Source organism: Bos grunniens, chromosome 13 (genome assembly GCF_055505025.1).
Source record: "Bos grunniens cultivar Pamir isolate PY7600 chromosome 13, Bosgru_T2T1.0, whole genome shotgun sequence".
Lineage (NCBI taxonomy): Eukaryota > Metazoa > Chordata > Mammalia > Artiodactyla > Bovidae > Bos > Bos grunniens.
Window position 1 is genome coordinate 39,890,525 of NC_141177.1, and position 15,001 is coordinate 39,905,525.

Genomic DNA, 15,001 nt, shown 5'->3' on the forward strand with positions numbered 1-15,001 from the left:
CATGACCAAGATAATCACGATGATGTGACCACTGACCTAGAGCCAGACATCCTGGAATGTGAAGTCAAGTGGGCCTTAGAAAGCATCACTATGAACAAAGCTAACGGAGGTGGTGGAATTCCAGTTGAGCTATTTGAAATTCTGAAAGATGATGCTGTGAAAGTGCTGCACTCAATATGCCAGGAAATTTGGAAAACTCAGCAGTGGCCACAGGACTGGAAAAAGTCAGTTTTCCTTCCAATCCCAAAGAAAGGCAATGCCAAAGAATGCTCAAACTACTGCACAATTGCACTCATCTCACATGCTAGTAAAGTAATGGTCAAAATTCTCCAAGCCAGGCTTCAGCAATATGTGAACCGTGAACTTCCAGATGTTCAAGCTGGTTTTAGAAAAGGCAGAGGAACCAGAGATCAAATTGCCAGCATCTGCTGGATCATGGAAAAATCAAGAGAGTTCCAGAAAAACATCTATTTCTGCTTTATTGACTACGCCAAAGCTTTTGACTGAGTGTGAGAGAGTCATTTCCTAGGCAGGTTGATAAGGAGTCTAGGGGTCCCCAAGGAGAGAGGGGTCTGGAATTCTCAAGGAGGAAGAAAGGACAAACTTTTTCCTTCTCTACATTCCTTAAGATTATATAACAATAATGTATCCTGCCTAAGGACAGTCTCTGGATTAAACCTTCTGTTATTTTAAAATGTAAATTATGGGAGTAGACCTGGTCTTTACAAGGATGTATCCTGCCTGAGGACAGTGTTATCTTAAAATGGAAATTATGAGAGTAGGTTTGATGAGGTCTTTACAACCTCCAGACATTCTTTGGATTATATAACTTCATTGTTAACACTAGCAAGAGGGTACTCTTTCTGCCCCCTTCTGATGCCTATGTCAGAAGCTTTCTCTATCTCCTTTATACTTTAATAAAACTTTATTACACAACAGCTCTGAGCTATCAAGCCTCGTTTCTGGCTCCGGATTGAATTCTTCTCCTCCGGGGGCCAAGAATCCCAGTGTCTTCGTGTGATTCAACAACAACCTTTCATCTGGATCACAATAAACTGTGGAAAATTCTGAAAGAGATGGGAATACCAGACCACCTGACCTGCCTCTTGAGAAATCTTTATGCAGGTCAGGAAGCAATAGTTAGAACTGGACATGGAACAACAGACTGGTTCTAAATAAGAAAAGGAGTACGTCAAGGCTGTATATTGTCACCCTGCTTATTTAACTTATATGCAGAGTACATCATGAGAAACGCTGGACTGGAAGAAGCACAAGCTGGAATCAAGATTGCCAGGAGAAATATCAATAACCTCAGATATGCAGATGACACCACCCTTATGGCAGAAAGTGAAGAGGAACTCAAAAGCCTCTTGCTGAAAGTGAAAGTGGAGAGTGAAAAAGTTGGCTTAAAGCTCAACATTCAGAAAACGAAGATCATGCCATCTGATCCCATCACTTTATGGGAAATAGATGGGGAAACAGTGGAAACAGTGTCAGACTTTATTTTGGGGGGCTCCAAAATCACTACAGATGGTGACTGCAGCCATGAAATTAAAAGACGCTTACTCCTTGGAAGGAAAGTTATGACCAACCTAGATAGCATATTCAAAAGCAGAGACATTACTTTGCCAACAAAGGTCTGTCTAGTCAAGGCTATGGTTTTTCCTGTGGTCATGTATGGATGTGAGAGTTGGACTGTGAAGAAAGCTGAGCGCCAAAGAATTGATGCTTTTGAACTGTGGTGTTGGAGAAGACTCTTGAGAGTCACTTGGACTGGAAGGAGGTCCAACCAGTCCATTCTGAAGGAGATCAGCCCTGGGGTTTCTTTGGAAGGAATGATGCTAAAGCTGAAACTCCAGTACTTTGGCCACCTCATGTGAAGAGTTGACTCATTGGAAAAGACTCTGATGCTGGGAGGGATTGGGGGCAGGAGGAGAAGGGGATGACAGAGGATGAGATGGCTGGATGGCATCACTGACTCGATGGACGTGAGTCTGGGTGAACTCTGGGAGCTGGTGATGGACAGGGAGGCCTGGCGTGCTGCAATTCATGGGGTCGCAAAGAGTCAGGCATGACTGAGCGACTGAACTGAACTGAACTATCTTATTATTTAATCACAAACTTTTTTGGGGTTTTATTTTGTTTCAATTGGAGGATAATTACTTTACAATGTTGTGTTGGTTTCTGCTGTACAACATTGAGAATCAGCCATAATTATATATAGTCCCCCTCCCCCTTGAGCCTCTCTCCCACCCTCTCCCCCACCCACGCCTCTAGGTCCTCACAGAGCACAGAGCTGAGCTCCCTGTGCTATACAGCAGCTTCCCACTATCTATCTGCTTTACACATGTATAATAGATAGTGTATATATGTCAATGCTTCCTCCTCAACTCGTCCCAAACTTTTGAAGTTGTTTTCAATCAAGACTGTCTTCCTCATCTCTAAAACATCTTTAGGTCTCCCTTTTGGGGAAGAACCCTGACCTCTTGGATACACAGCACATCTAAGGTACACAACCCCTCTAGCAGGATCTCAGTGAGACAGCTCATTCCTTCTTCACCAACCAGCAAACACCAGATTTACTGTCACATATACACAGACTCGGCTTTGAGCAAACTAATAGAAAGCTGATTTTGCAACACTTGTTGGGTTCCAAAGTCAAAGACACAAAGCCTGCACCTATTAAGCAAAGCACACTTATTCAACCTCTACAGCCCCAAACTATAGTAACATTTTCTTAATTGATAAGATTTGAACTCATATCAACCCATGAATATTCAGGGGGTAGAGTAATAGGAGAAAAACCTTGAGTCTAAGGATCCCGGATCAATGTCAGTAGGGTCACTTTCTCAGGAGGGAGATGTTTTCTTTACTGCACAGCAAACATGCCCTCCATGTCTCTGCAAGGAGCCACTGTCTCTGTGTTGCAAGGGTGTTTTTTGTACAGACAAATACTTGTGTGGGAGGGATGGTAGTTGGTGCCTCTGCCTAACAGATGTACAGAAATGGGAGAGATTTTGTAGAAATATCTCCTACTGGCACTTATCCATTTCAATAGTTAACTCCTTGGAAGAAAAGTTATGACCAACCTAGATAGCCCATTGAAAAGCAGAGACATTACTTTGCCAAAAACGGTCCATCTAGTCAAGGCTATGGTTTTTCCAGTGGTCATGTATGGATGTGAGAGTTGGACTGTGAAGAAAGCTGAGTGCCGAAGAATTGATGCTTTTGAACTGTGGTGTTGGAGAAGACTCTTGAGAGTCCCTTGGATTGCAAGGAGATCCAACCAGTCCATTCTAAAGGAGATCAGCCCTGTGTGTTCTTTGGAAGGAATGATAGTAAAGCTGAAACTCCAGTACTTTGGCCACCTCATGCGAAGAGCTGACTCATTGGAAAAGACTCTGATGCTGGGAGGGATTGGGGGCAGGAGGAGAAGGGGACGACAGAGGATTAGATGGCTGGATGGCATCACTGACTCGATGGACGTGAGTCTGGGGGAACTCTGGGAGATGGTGATGGACAGGGAGGCCTGGCGTGCTGCAATTCATGGGGTTGCAAAGAGTCGGACACGACTGAGTGACTAATCTCATCTGATCTGATCTGATCTAACAGTTTTAAAAAATTAAATCGGTAAGATGCACTGCTTTGTAATATGCATGCATGTTCAGTGTCTAAGTTGTGTCCAACTCTCGTGACCATGGACTGTAGGCTCCACCGTCCTTGGGATTCTCCAGGTAAGAACACTGGAGTGGGTTGCCATTTCCTTCTCCAATGCATGAAAGTGAAAAGGGAAAGTGAAGTCGCTCAGTCGTGTCCGACTCTTCGCGACCCCATGGACTGCACTCTACCAGGTGCCTCCATCCATGGGACTTCCCAGGCAAAAATACTGGAGTAGTTTGCCAGTCCCTTCTCCAAGAGATGTCCCCAATCCAGGGATTGAACCGGAGTCTCTTTCATTCTTTAGAATTCCTACCACTGAGCCACCTGGGAATCATTGTAAGAAACAAAATATAACACTGGAACTATTTTATTTCATTTGTATTGAGATATAGTTGAATTACAATGTTGTGTTAATTACTGCAGTACAGCAAAATGACTCAGTTATATATATATATACTTTTTCATATGCTCTTCTATTATGGTTTGTCATAAAATATTGAATATAGTCCCCTGTGCTGTACAGTTGGATTTTGTGTTAATCCAATTTGTATATAATAGTATGCATCTGCTAACCACAACCTCCCAGTCCAACTCTTTCCCAAGCCCTTCCTCCTTGGAAACCATCAGATAATAATTGATAGCTTACAAAAATACTTACACCAAGTTTAAAAAAAAGTGTAAAACCTGTATATTGAAGATCATTTCAAATTGTAAATAAACATGCAAATACGTTTATATAGGAGAGTCATGAAAGTATGAAATTAAATTTATATTTTATGGCAAGAAAAATTTAAACATGAAAAACTTTTCTCTACCTTTGTACTCCTCTTCCTCACTGTAAGTTGTGTGCATGACACATGCATGGACCAGACCTCCCACATCAGAGGGAAGACCTGCTCGACATTGAAGAGCAACAGACTCCTAGCATCAGTAAGACAGCTCCTTAAAAGATAAATTCCTTCTTAACCTTGTAAGGGGTCACATGACCCACCATGATGATGCTTAGATCTGGATTATGTACACTGTCAATAATATGTCTTTTCACGCAGAGCCCTCTGTCTCCAAAACTTACATCCCCGTGCCTTGACTTCTAGAGGACATAACAGTTCTCAGGCTTTCTGAGATGCTCTTCCTGGGTTATAGTTCTCAAATCTGACTCGAATACAATTTTCCATTTCTTTCTTTTATTTTTTTCTTTTTCTTCTTTTTCTGTTTCACATATGATATTATACATTTCTCAATGCCATTCTCCCAAATCATCCCACCCTCACCTTCTCCCACAGAGTCCAAAAGACTGTTCTATACATCTGTGTCTCTTTTGTGGTCTTACATACAGGGTTCTCGATAGATCAACTAATTCATTTTTGACAAAGGAAAAGGCACCAGGAGGTTATCGTTATTTTCTATCCTTTCTCTTTTGCTTTCCAAATTATTTTGTTATCACAAAAAACTAGAATTCATATTTTAAGTCTTCTTTATTTCATAAAAAATTTTTTAATGATAAACAAGCTTCAAAGGTTCATACACTTCTTTTAAACATCTCCACCAAGGACAGAAATGCTCTTCACAACCCTGGAAAAGAAGCTCTGGTAGAATGCATGGTGGACAGCTCACAGTCAATATTCTTCAGAATATGGATACTCAGGGTGATCAACTGCCCTAAAAGAGAAAGAGGGGAAATAATTTATTAAATCTGTCATATTGTCACAGAGATCATTAGTCTGTGGATGCAGTCAGGATGGGCTAAAACTCTAAATCTATAAACACATCCATTTTCTCCCCCAACAAGCACACATCAGGTGTCTGCTCCATGTACACACGGCACCTGCATATCCAATCCCAACCTTCACGTGTAATATTCACCCCATAATGACAGGTAGTTTGACTCAGGTTACAATTTATAAGAGGGCACAGACCTAGGGGTAACTGTGGAGGTCATTTCAGACACAGGTGGAACTTTTGACCCTAACTGGTGAGAAGGATCACAGTCAAGGAATTCTTTGCTGTTTTTCATAAATCCATTCAACAGAAAAAAAAAAATATTGAACACCCCTCAAATGCAGGGTGCTTTCATTAAGGTATTACTATTAAATTGAAGAAATACCACATACACCTAAACAGTCTTACTTATAAAAGGTGATTACTGCTTTCTTAATTTGTATTATATAACTACACTCATTATTAATTAATATTACTGTTGTTTTCCTTCTTTATAGCCTGATTTTTCTTTCTAAATTTGTTGTTTTCAACTCAATTCATTAAAGAGTGCATCCTGAGCCATTCCATGTGCCAGGAGCTGTGCTATCAACATAAACCTACAAGGATGAGTAAGTCTAGGCATTCACAGAATAATGAAGGAGAGCACAGAATATACATAACGCTTTTGAGGACAGAAAAGTAACTTGCTATCTTTTCTCATTTTTCATCATGTCTTTTTTCAGAATCATAATATACATATACATAAGTATGCAGGCATACTAAGTCGCTCAGCTGTGTCCAAGTCTTAAAGACCCTGTGGACTATAGCCCACAGGCTTCTCTGTCCATGGATTCTCTAGGCAAGAATACTGGAGTGAGTTGCCTGCATTCCTCTAGGGGATCTTCCCACACAGGGTTCAAACCTGCATCTCTTATGTCTCCTGCATTGGCAGGTGGCTTCTTTACCACTACCGCCCCCTAGGGAGTCCATATATATGTGCATGTGTACTGTGTGCTAAGTCGCTTCAGTTGTGTCTGACTCTTTGCATCTCCATGGGCTGTAGCCCACCAGGTTCCTCTGTCCATGGGATTCTCCAGGCAAATACTGGAGTGGGTTGCCATTTCCTTCTCCAGGGGATCTTTGCAACCCATAGATCCATCCTGCACCTCTTAGGTCTCCTGCATTGGCAGATGACTTTCTCACCATTAGTGCCAACTAGAAAGCCCATATGTAAATGTACATATAAATATATATATCTTCTTTACAAACAAGGAGGCTTCCCAGTGTCTCAGTGGGTAAAGAATCTGCCTGAAATGCAGGAGACACAGGAGACATGGATTCAATCCCCAGGTTAGGACAACCCCCTCAAGATGGTCATGGCAAACCACTCAAGTATTCTTGCCTGGAGAATCTCATGGGCAGAGGAGCCTTGCGGGCTATAGTCCATAGGGTTGCAAAGTCAGACACAACTGAAGTGACTGAACACTACAAACAAGGGGAGTTTTGAGATCTTTCATTTGAAACTAAATCTTCATTTTATCACTAATTTGTGTTCCCTTTTCTCTAAACTCTCTCCAAACATCTCTCTGTTTGATTACTCTTCTGTCTCTTCAGTCCTGACATCCTCCTGCAGTAATTAAGCAGCTGGAATTCCATGGTACTAACTAAGTAAAGTCAAGAAGGTAGGAGCTCCCAGTGGATGGATCCCTGATGGTCAAAGTCTACACTAGGATGAGTCTTGACTCAAGAAACCAGAGAGACCCAGATGATCTTATCAGGTGTGTCCAGCTAAGGACAGAAGTCTCTCTCTGGAAGGTCAGTCCATGATATACTCAAAATTCATTAGGTGACATTTTAAGGGTGAGGAAATGGGAGATGTGTTAGGGAAAAGATCAATAAAGAGATAAATTTGGAATAAATAGATGGTGTCTTGGTAAAGAAAAGTCCATCAGGGAGAAAATCCACCAGACACTTAGGAGAAGAAGTGGAGCCAGGCTCACTGTGACTTCTCACACTGAAGCATGTTGGCCTTCATAGGCCCCTCCTCCAGAAATATCAACAATGCATTTACAATTGTGTTAGGATAAGCAGAAATGTAATTCAGGATGGATTCCTTACTATATAGTCATTATGTATCATTTCCTCCTGATTCTACAAAGAGTTAAAGATGAAAGATTTGCATCAGTCCTTGAAAGAAGGAGCCTGGTAGGCTACAGTTGATGGGGTCCATAGAGTCAGACAAGACTGAGCAACTAACACTATCACTTTCTGAAAGAAGAATGGGCTACAGGCACTGTGCCCTCTGTGTTTTCTGGGTCTCTGGGCCCTGAGAGGAGGAACACCAAGCACAGGGATTAGGCACAACGTAGTGAATTCACCACAATGTCAACACTGGGGATTTTACTGATTGTCTGTCCTGGGTCCCAGTCACATTTCTGTTGATCAGAGACAGAACCCTAGAGGAAACCTCTGATCTGAGGTCTGAAGGAAGCCCCTGGTATACTCCTACACTGGAAACCAGGGCTGTCTCCCTGAAATTAAGCTTTAAGAAAGCTTATTCCTCTGCTGATCTATATGCTAGAGAAAACAGCATATGTGGAACGTATACAAGTCACTTACTGTTGAAAATCATAGTATCTTATATTGCTGTTGAGGCCATCAATTGCTTTCATGTCTTCCAGAGTCAGTTCAAAGTCAAACACCTGAAAAGAAGGAAGAATCACATTAATCTTTCCCCCAAGGAGCCAGTCTCCCCCTGGGGACTGGAGGAATTTCCAGCTGGATGGGGACAACAAGAGGGGAAAGGGAAGCCATGTCTGTCCTCAGTTAGACAAAGAATGCCCCTCGTGAAGCATATTCTTTAGAAGCCCTCTGACCACAGCCCCACTCATCACCTGTATGTTCTCTTTGATCCGCTTTTTGTTGTAACTCTTGGCCAGAACCACAACCCCACGTTGTATCTGGTAGCGAAGGGCAACCAGAGCTGGGGTTTGCTTGTGCTTTTTGGCAATGGCAGAGAGAACTGGGTCCTCCAAGAGAAAGGGGAGGTTTGGGTTCACCCTGAAAGGAAATTCAGAAATGGCGAGTAGCTAAGACTAAGTGCTCAGTTTATGAAGAGGCTTCCCAAACATATCAGGTATGTCACCTCTAGACCAGGGCTTCTCAAAGTGTGGTCCATGAACCAGCATCATCAGCATCACCTGGGATCTTGTTAGAAACACAAAATTCCATGGCTTCACTGAAGACAAACTGATACAGAACCTCAAATATGTCACCTCCTATTCTGTGATTACAGATCTCTGTGGGTGATTCAGATGCATTATTGAGTTGAGACCAGGACTGCCGAACTCATGGAGTTTGTTTCTTTATTACTTCTCTGTGGTTATTTTTCTTTTCCAATCAATGCTCAAAAGTAAAGACAATGGTATGAAAGGAGAATATGATGCGAAATATTGGGAAATATTTTGTTTTTCATTCTTTTCTAATTTTCACTTGTCTCAGCTGTTGATAAAAGCAGAGTAGTCTGAAAATGAAGACAATGTATTTCATAATTATTTACATTGTGTAGTTCCTCTACAAATGTTTACAAAAATGATTCAACTTGTACTTATTTTTCAATCATGATAAACCTGGAAATTATGTATTATTATCCTGATTTTAGACATACAGTGAGGGAGGCTTGGTAAGTCTATTATAGTAATGTGCTCATTAGTCCATAAATAAGTAAATTATGACAAAGCTTATGTCTTAGTTATCAACTGGGGGATTATATAGAGATTTTAATGCAGAAACATGTGTTAAAATGTATATACAAGACACATGCAATGTAAGATATCTAGCTGGGTGATGAAAGACAAAAGAGGATTTCTCCCATCTGTCTTCTCTCCCCTCTACCCTTTGAGAGTTGTCTCCAAAGCACTGAGTATGGAACAATAATATTTTCATCAAAAAAGGAGTTTTAGATAAACTCCTTGTGACCATCAGTACTGCTCATTACCATTGTAATGTCCGCTGGGCTCCCAGAGCACCATAGGCAACCAGGACAATATCGTGTGACTTGCAGAACTCCAGCAGCTTGCTCTGGTTGAGATAAGGGTGACATTCCACCTGTAGAACACCAACAGAAAAGAGTGTCAGATTATATGAAAAGGTAATACACCAGAGAAAGCTTAAAAGTAAGAATTATATATGCTAAAGAAAAACTGTGTCACATCAAATTACAACTGGAAATATCAAGGAAAGAATTTTTTTAAATTATACTTTTGTCCCCTGAAAAGGTAAAAAATAATGACATTACTGAGAATAAGTAATTCTACCGAACAGATCTTGGTTGCTGAACATGACTGAACAGAACAAGACATGTGCCTAATTCCAGATGTGGGACAGGAAAAGAGCTGTCTAAGCTTTGGACACCAAACTATGCCAGAAAGAAAGAAATTGCAGTCTTATGAAGAAATGTCTGAAGGACAAAAGAACCAGTTTGATGAATTCCCATTGGTGACATTTCAGTAGATTTGAGCATCAAAGGAAACCTCCAGTGAAAGCAAATGTACCAAACAGAAACAATAAAAATCCCTGAGAGAGGAAGAAAGAGCAAAAATGCTTCTCTCCACAAGTAAGTAAGTAAGTGAAGTTGCTCAGTCGTGTACGACTCTTTGCGACCCCGTGGATTGTAGCCTACCAGGCTTCTCCGTCCATGGGATTTTCCAGGCAGGAATACTAAATCTTTTCTCAGAAACTGACAGTTAATGTGAAAGAGTGCAGTGTTTTCCCCTGTCTTATAAGAATAGATGTATTTTACCCTGAATAATGAGGGAATTTTACTTTTACAATAAAATGTCAGGTCAGAAGATTAAAAAGAGCATTTAAAATGGAAAATAATGAAAAACGTTCCAATGAAATAATTAATTCAATGGAAAGTCATCAATGGATTCTCAACCATTACATGAAAACTTGGGGGAAATCAAACTTCCCCTGATGATGGTTATCATTCAACAGATGACTAGATAATTTCAAGAGGGAAAATACACATTTCCAAATAAAATATCCAGCTACTAATAGCTTTACCAGAAGAACAAAAGTACTGTCACTCACAGTGGGACAACTTGTCACCTTGCACTTCCTACCGGGGTTCATTTAGGGACAAAGCATGCAACTATCATTTTCTTGTCAAAATATTTAACCTTAATGTAGCAAGGAGTTCAGATTTAAGTACTAATTTACATAATCTAGGATTACAGGAACAAGTTAATTAGCATCACAAAATAACAATGATAAAGACAGTGTATTTGTCCAAACCTTGCCTGGATATCTTGGTAACACAAAGACTGAGTGACCATTTTACATTAAAAGAGCTTAAAATGACTCAAAATTACATGTGAACCACAATCAGACCCAGGTCAGCAAAATATTGTTGCAGCCTGGCAGAGCAGAAACCAGAACCTGCCCCATGGCTCAAGGGTGTGGCAAACTGTGCCCTCATGATTGTGCTAGTAAGCATGATGAATGGACAGACTTGGGGCTGGGCATGCTCTCTGCTCTGCTTCACTCCTGGCCCCTGCGTCCATCCCTGTGGAAACAAAACAAATGTTCCTGATCAACAGCAGAGCCTCAACTTTACTTCCTCTTTATGGAGCGCTGATCAAACTCCCCAGTATAGCTCTTTCCTAGTGATCTCATGACTTCTGCCCATAAAAGTGCGGGCTGAAAGGAGATGTCTTGGCTTCCTGCCATGGAGAGCAGGAGGGCCTACTGATCCCCCACTTGCAAATTAGATGTGTCTGTCTTTTCATTAGGCACTCGCCCCTGGTTCAGGTCTTTCTCACCCTCTGTGCTGGACATGGCAGGTGGCCCCTGAACAGAGACCTGAAGTCAGGAAGGATTCCTCCGAGGGAAGAAACTGAAAGTGAAGACATTGAGCTGTAGGTGAGACACATGGATCGTGACCAGGCCCTCAAACTGTAAGGGTGGGAAGTCCCTTGTTGTCCAAGACATGGTGTCAATGGGGAAGGATTTGAGTAAAGCTGAGAAACATCATCTCCAGCTTTTGAGGCACCTTCCCCAGACTGCAGGGGCACAGGTGAAAGAGGAGCCATTGACACAATTGCCAAGAGAGGTGGTTAAATATAATCTTTGGTTTCCGGAGGAAGGCACTCTAGATATTGAAAATTGGGATCCAGTGGGAGAAAATTTGAAAACAGCACACAGGAGAGGGGATTGCATACCTGTGATGGTATTTGTCACCTGGGGGCTAGTGCAATTGGTCCTATACCCTATACAGACAGAAATAATGTGAGAAGACGGTGTCCTCAAACGTCTTGTTAACCCTTCCACCCCTTTGCCACCCAAGCTCAAGGACAATTTTCCACCACCGCCACCTCCACTGGGTCCAGAAATGTCTCGGGAGGATAAGCCGCTGACCTGGTTTCAGCGGGCATGGCCTCTGCCCTTCCTATGGGTGCTTTAGACATTAGGGACCATCTCCCTTTCCCAATGATTACAGGCCCAACCCCAATAATCCCACTCGGGTTATTGTAACCCATGAAACTTTTGACATCAGGTTTTAAAGGAACTAATTCTAGTGTTAGACTGATTGGGGTCAATTCTCCATATACATACATGGGAGCTGTTGGAAATTTGCTTGCATGGGAGATGCTCTCCTTACAATGTTAAAATGCTAGCCAAAACAGCTTTAAGTGGTCCCCCAAATTTACAGATTTTTGCCTCTTATACTGAATTGTGTCAATAGCTAGCCTGTATTAATTTGGCCAATGGAGATAATCTTACTTTTGAAATGTTCATAGGCACAGGGCAATATACCAGTTTAATAGCGCAATTGACTTATGAAGATATACTGGTGGGAGCATATGTACAGATTGCAAAATGCTGCTGAAGCAGGGGCAGACAGTATGAGAACTCAGCAAGCCTACTGGTTCATTTGTTAAAATATTACAGAGACCCAAAAAAGACTTCACTGAATTTGTAGACTGGATCTCCTCTGCTCTCCACCATCAAATTAATAGTCCTACAGTGGAGGACATTTTATTAAAACAATTATCCTATGAAAATGCCAATAAAGATTGCAAGGCTGCCCTTAACACTATTTGTCAAAATGGCAGCCTTGGTGATTTTGTTCGAAGGTGTCAAAATGTTGGTACACAGGCTCACAAACAAGCCAAGCTAGCCCAAGCAATTTGTGCTGCCTTTAAAAATAATTTTAGCTCTTCCCATGTCAAATGCTTTCAATGTGGAAAACCCAGACATATGAAAAAGGCTTGCTGTTCTGGGCCCAAAACAGATGTTACAATACCTCCGTCTACTGGTGAAAATAAAACATCAGGACTGTATCCTAGGTACCAAAAAGGCAATCACTGGGCTAATCAATGCAGATCAAAATTCCATAGGAATGGGTCCCCTTTGCAGCCCGGAAATTGCCATCAGGGCCAGCCCTAGGCCCCACAAACAGTGGGGGCATACACTGTGAGGACCTCCAGCACACCCTTCAGTCTATCTCCAGCCTCTCAGTCTCTACCAGTGGAAGTGCTGGGTTGGACCTCCCACCCTGAGTAACTGTCTCAATTAATGAATTGGATTCCCACCCCCCACCACCACCCAATAGCAATCCCTACTGGGATCCAAGGTCCCATGCCACCAGGGACCATAAGACTCATTCTGGGCAGAAGTGGCCTTACCCTTAAGGGCCTCCAAATTCTTCCTGGCCTTACTGACCCAGACTATTCAGGAGAAATTAAAGTAATGGCTCTCTCCCTTTAATTCCGTGTCATTCCTCAAGCTCAACAAATTGCTCAACTCCTTCTCTTGCCTTACCATGCCCCTAACAACTATAATCCTGTCACCAGAGGAGAACAAGGATTTGGGAGCACAGGTGATCAAGTAGTGTGCTTTATTCAACAAATACTCTCAGATCGGCCCACATGTCAGGCTAAAATCCAAGCAAAAACGTTCTCTGAAATCTTAGATTCTAGGGCTATTTCCATCATTACTTCTCCTCAATGGTGAGCTGATTGGCCCCTGACTGAACCCCAGGAAAAGATAATCAGGCTTGGGGAAACCTCAACAATTTGCTCAAAGTGCAGCAATTCTTCCTTGCCTAGGGCCCGACAAACAGCTTGCTCACTTCCAACCTTTTATTGCAGAAATTCCCTGTAATTTATGGGGCAGAGATCTGCTTGCCCATTGGCACCTAGTTCTCTCCAATAAGGAAAAGGCAGATCATACAATGGCAAGAATGGGATACCAACCAGCAAAAGAGCTAGGAAAGATTTACAGGGAGATCCTTCTTCTTTACCTATTCACCCGAAACTGGACAGAAAAGGGCTAATTGAGGGGCCATTAAAGTTTCTCTGCCACCACACGCCACAGCTCTAACATGACTTACCTCTAAACCTGCTTGGGTATATCAGTGGCCTCTAGCAAGGGAGAAACTTATACATTTACAAGCCTTGGTAGAAGAACAGTTTCAAGCAGGACACATAGAGGAGAATGCTAGTCCTTGGAATACTCCAGTTTTCACAGCCCATAAAAAATCAGGCAAATGGAGGCTGCTTCATGAGCTTTGATTAATGCAGTAATGCAACCCATGGGGACCTTGCAGCCTGGACTCCCATCCCCTTCAGCCTTACGTCAGAATTGGCCAATTATAGTTCTGGATCTTAAAGATTGTTTTTATACAATCCCCTTAGCCACACAAGACAAAGGAAAATTTGCATTTTTGGTACCCAATATTAACCAACAAACCCCCATGAAACAGTACCAATGAAAAATGTTGCCTCTGGGGATGATGAGTCTACAAGTCTTCAAGATGGCGAAGTAGAAGGACATGTGCTCATCTTCTGCTGTGAGAACTCCAAAATTACAACTCGCTGCTGAACATTGTCAATAGGAGAATGCTGTATCCCACCAAAAAAAGAACCCCACATCCAAGGGCAAAGGAGAAGCCCCAGCAAGAGAGTAGAAGGGGCAAAATCACGTTTAGAATCAAAACTTGTACCCGCCAGGGACCTCGGAGGGCTCAAAAAAACCTTGTGTGCACCAGGACACAGAGACCACACTGAGACTGAGCCAGAACTGTGTTTGAGTCTCTCAAGCAGAGGTAAGTGTCAGCAGTGGCCTGCCGTACCCTTCAGTCAGTCTCTCCCATTAGGAAGTTTCCATAAGCCTCTTATCCTTATCCATCAGAGGACAGACAGATGGAAACCACAGTAACAGAAAACTAACCAAACTGATCACATTTGACCATAGACTTGTCTAACTCAATGAACTATGAGCCATGCCATGTAGGGCCACCCAAGACGGACGGGTCATGGTGGAGTTCTGACAAACATGATCCACTGGAGAAGGGAATGGCAAAGCACTTCAGTATTCTTGCCTTGAGAACCCCATGTAAAGGCAAAAAGATAGGATACTGAAAGATGAATTCCCCAGGTCGATAGGTGCCCAGTATGCTACTGGAGATCAGTGGAGAAATAACTCCAGAAAAAATGAAAAGACAGAGCCAAAGCAAAAACAATGCCCAGGTGTGGATGTGACTGGTGATGGAGGCAAAGTCCGTTGTTGTAAAGAACAATATTGCATAGGAACCTGGATTGTTAGGTCCATGAATCAAGGCACATTGGAAGTGGTC

At 42.3% G+C, this 15,001-nt stretch overlaps 1 protein-coding gene across 8 annotated transcripts in view; it reads right to left on the reverse strand.

Annotated features, from left to right (window-relative positions):
- Positions 1 to 5,116: 5,116 nt before the first annotated feature.
- LOC147360787 (aldo-keto reductase family 1 member C3-like) overlaps positions 5,117 to 15,001 on the reverse strand; it is a 29,614-nt gene continuing 19,729 nt past the window's right edge. For 4 of the 8 annotated variants that reach the window (XM_086331112.1, XM_086331114.1, XM_086331113.1 and 1 more), the window contains exons 7-10: positions 9,356 to 9,465; positions 8,253 to 8,418; positions 7,978 to 8,060; positions 5,117 to 5,319 (exon numbers count right to left, since the gene is read on the reverse strand). In XM_086331112.1, coding sequence (XP_086187238.1) covers positions 5,277 to 5,319; positions 7,978 to 8,060; positions 8,253 to 8,418; positions 9,356 to 9,465 — 402 coding nt within the window. In that variant the 3' untranslated portion in view covers positions 5,117 to 5,276. Of the gene's footprint in view, positions 5,320 to 7,977; positions 8,061 to 8,252; positions 8,419 to 9,355; positions 9,466 to 11,183; positions 11,570 to 15,001 lie in introns of those variants that run through there. The other 4 variants (XR_015138732.1, XR_015138733.1, XR_015138731.1 and 1 more) reach the window with 2 other exon arrangements.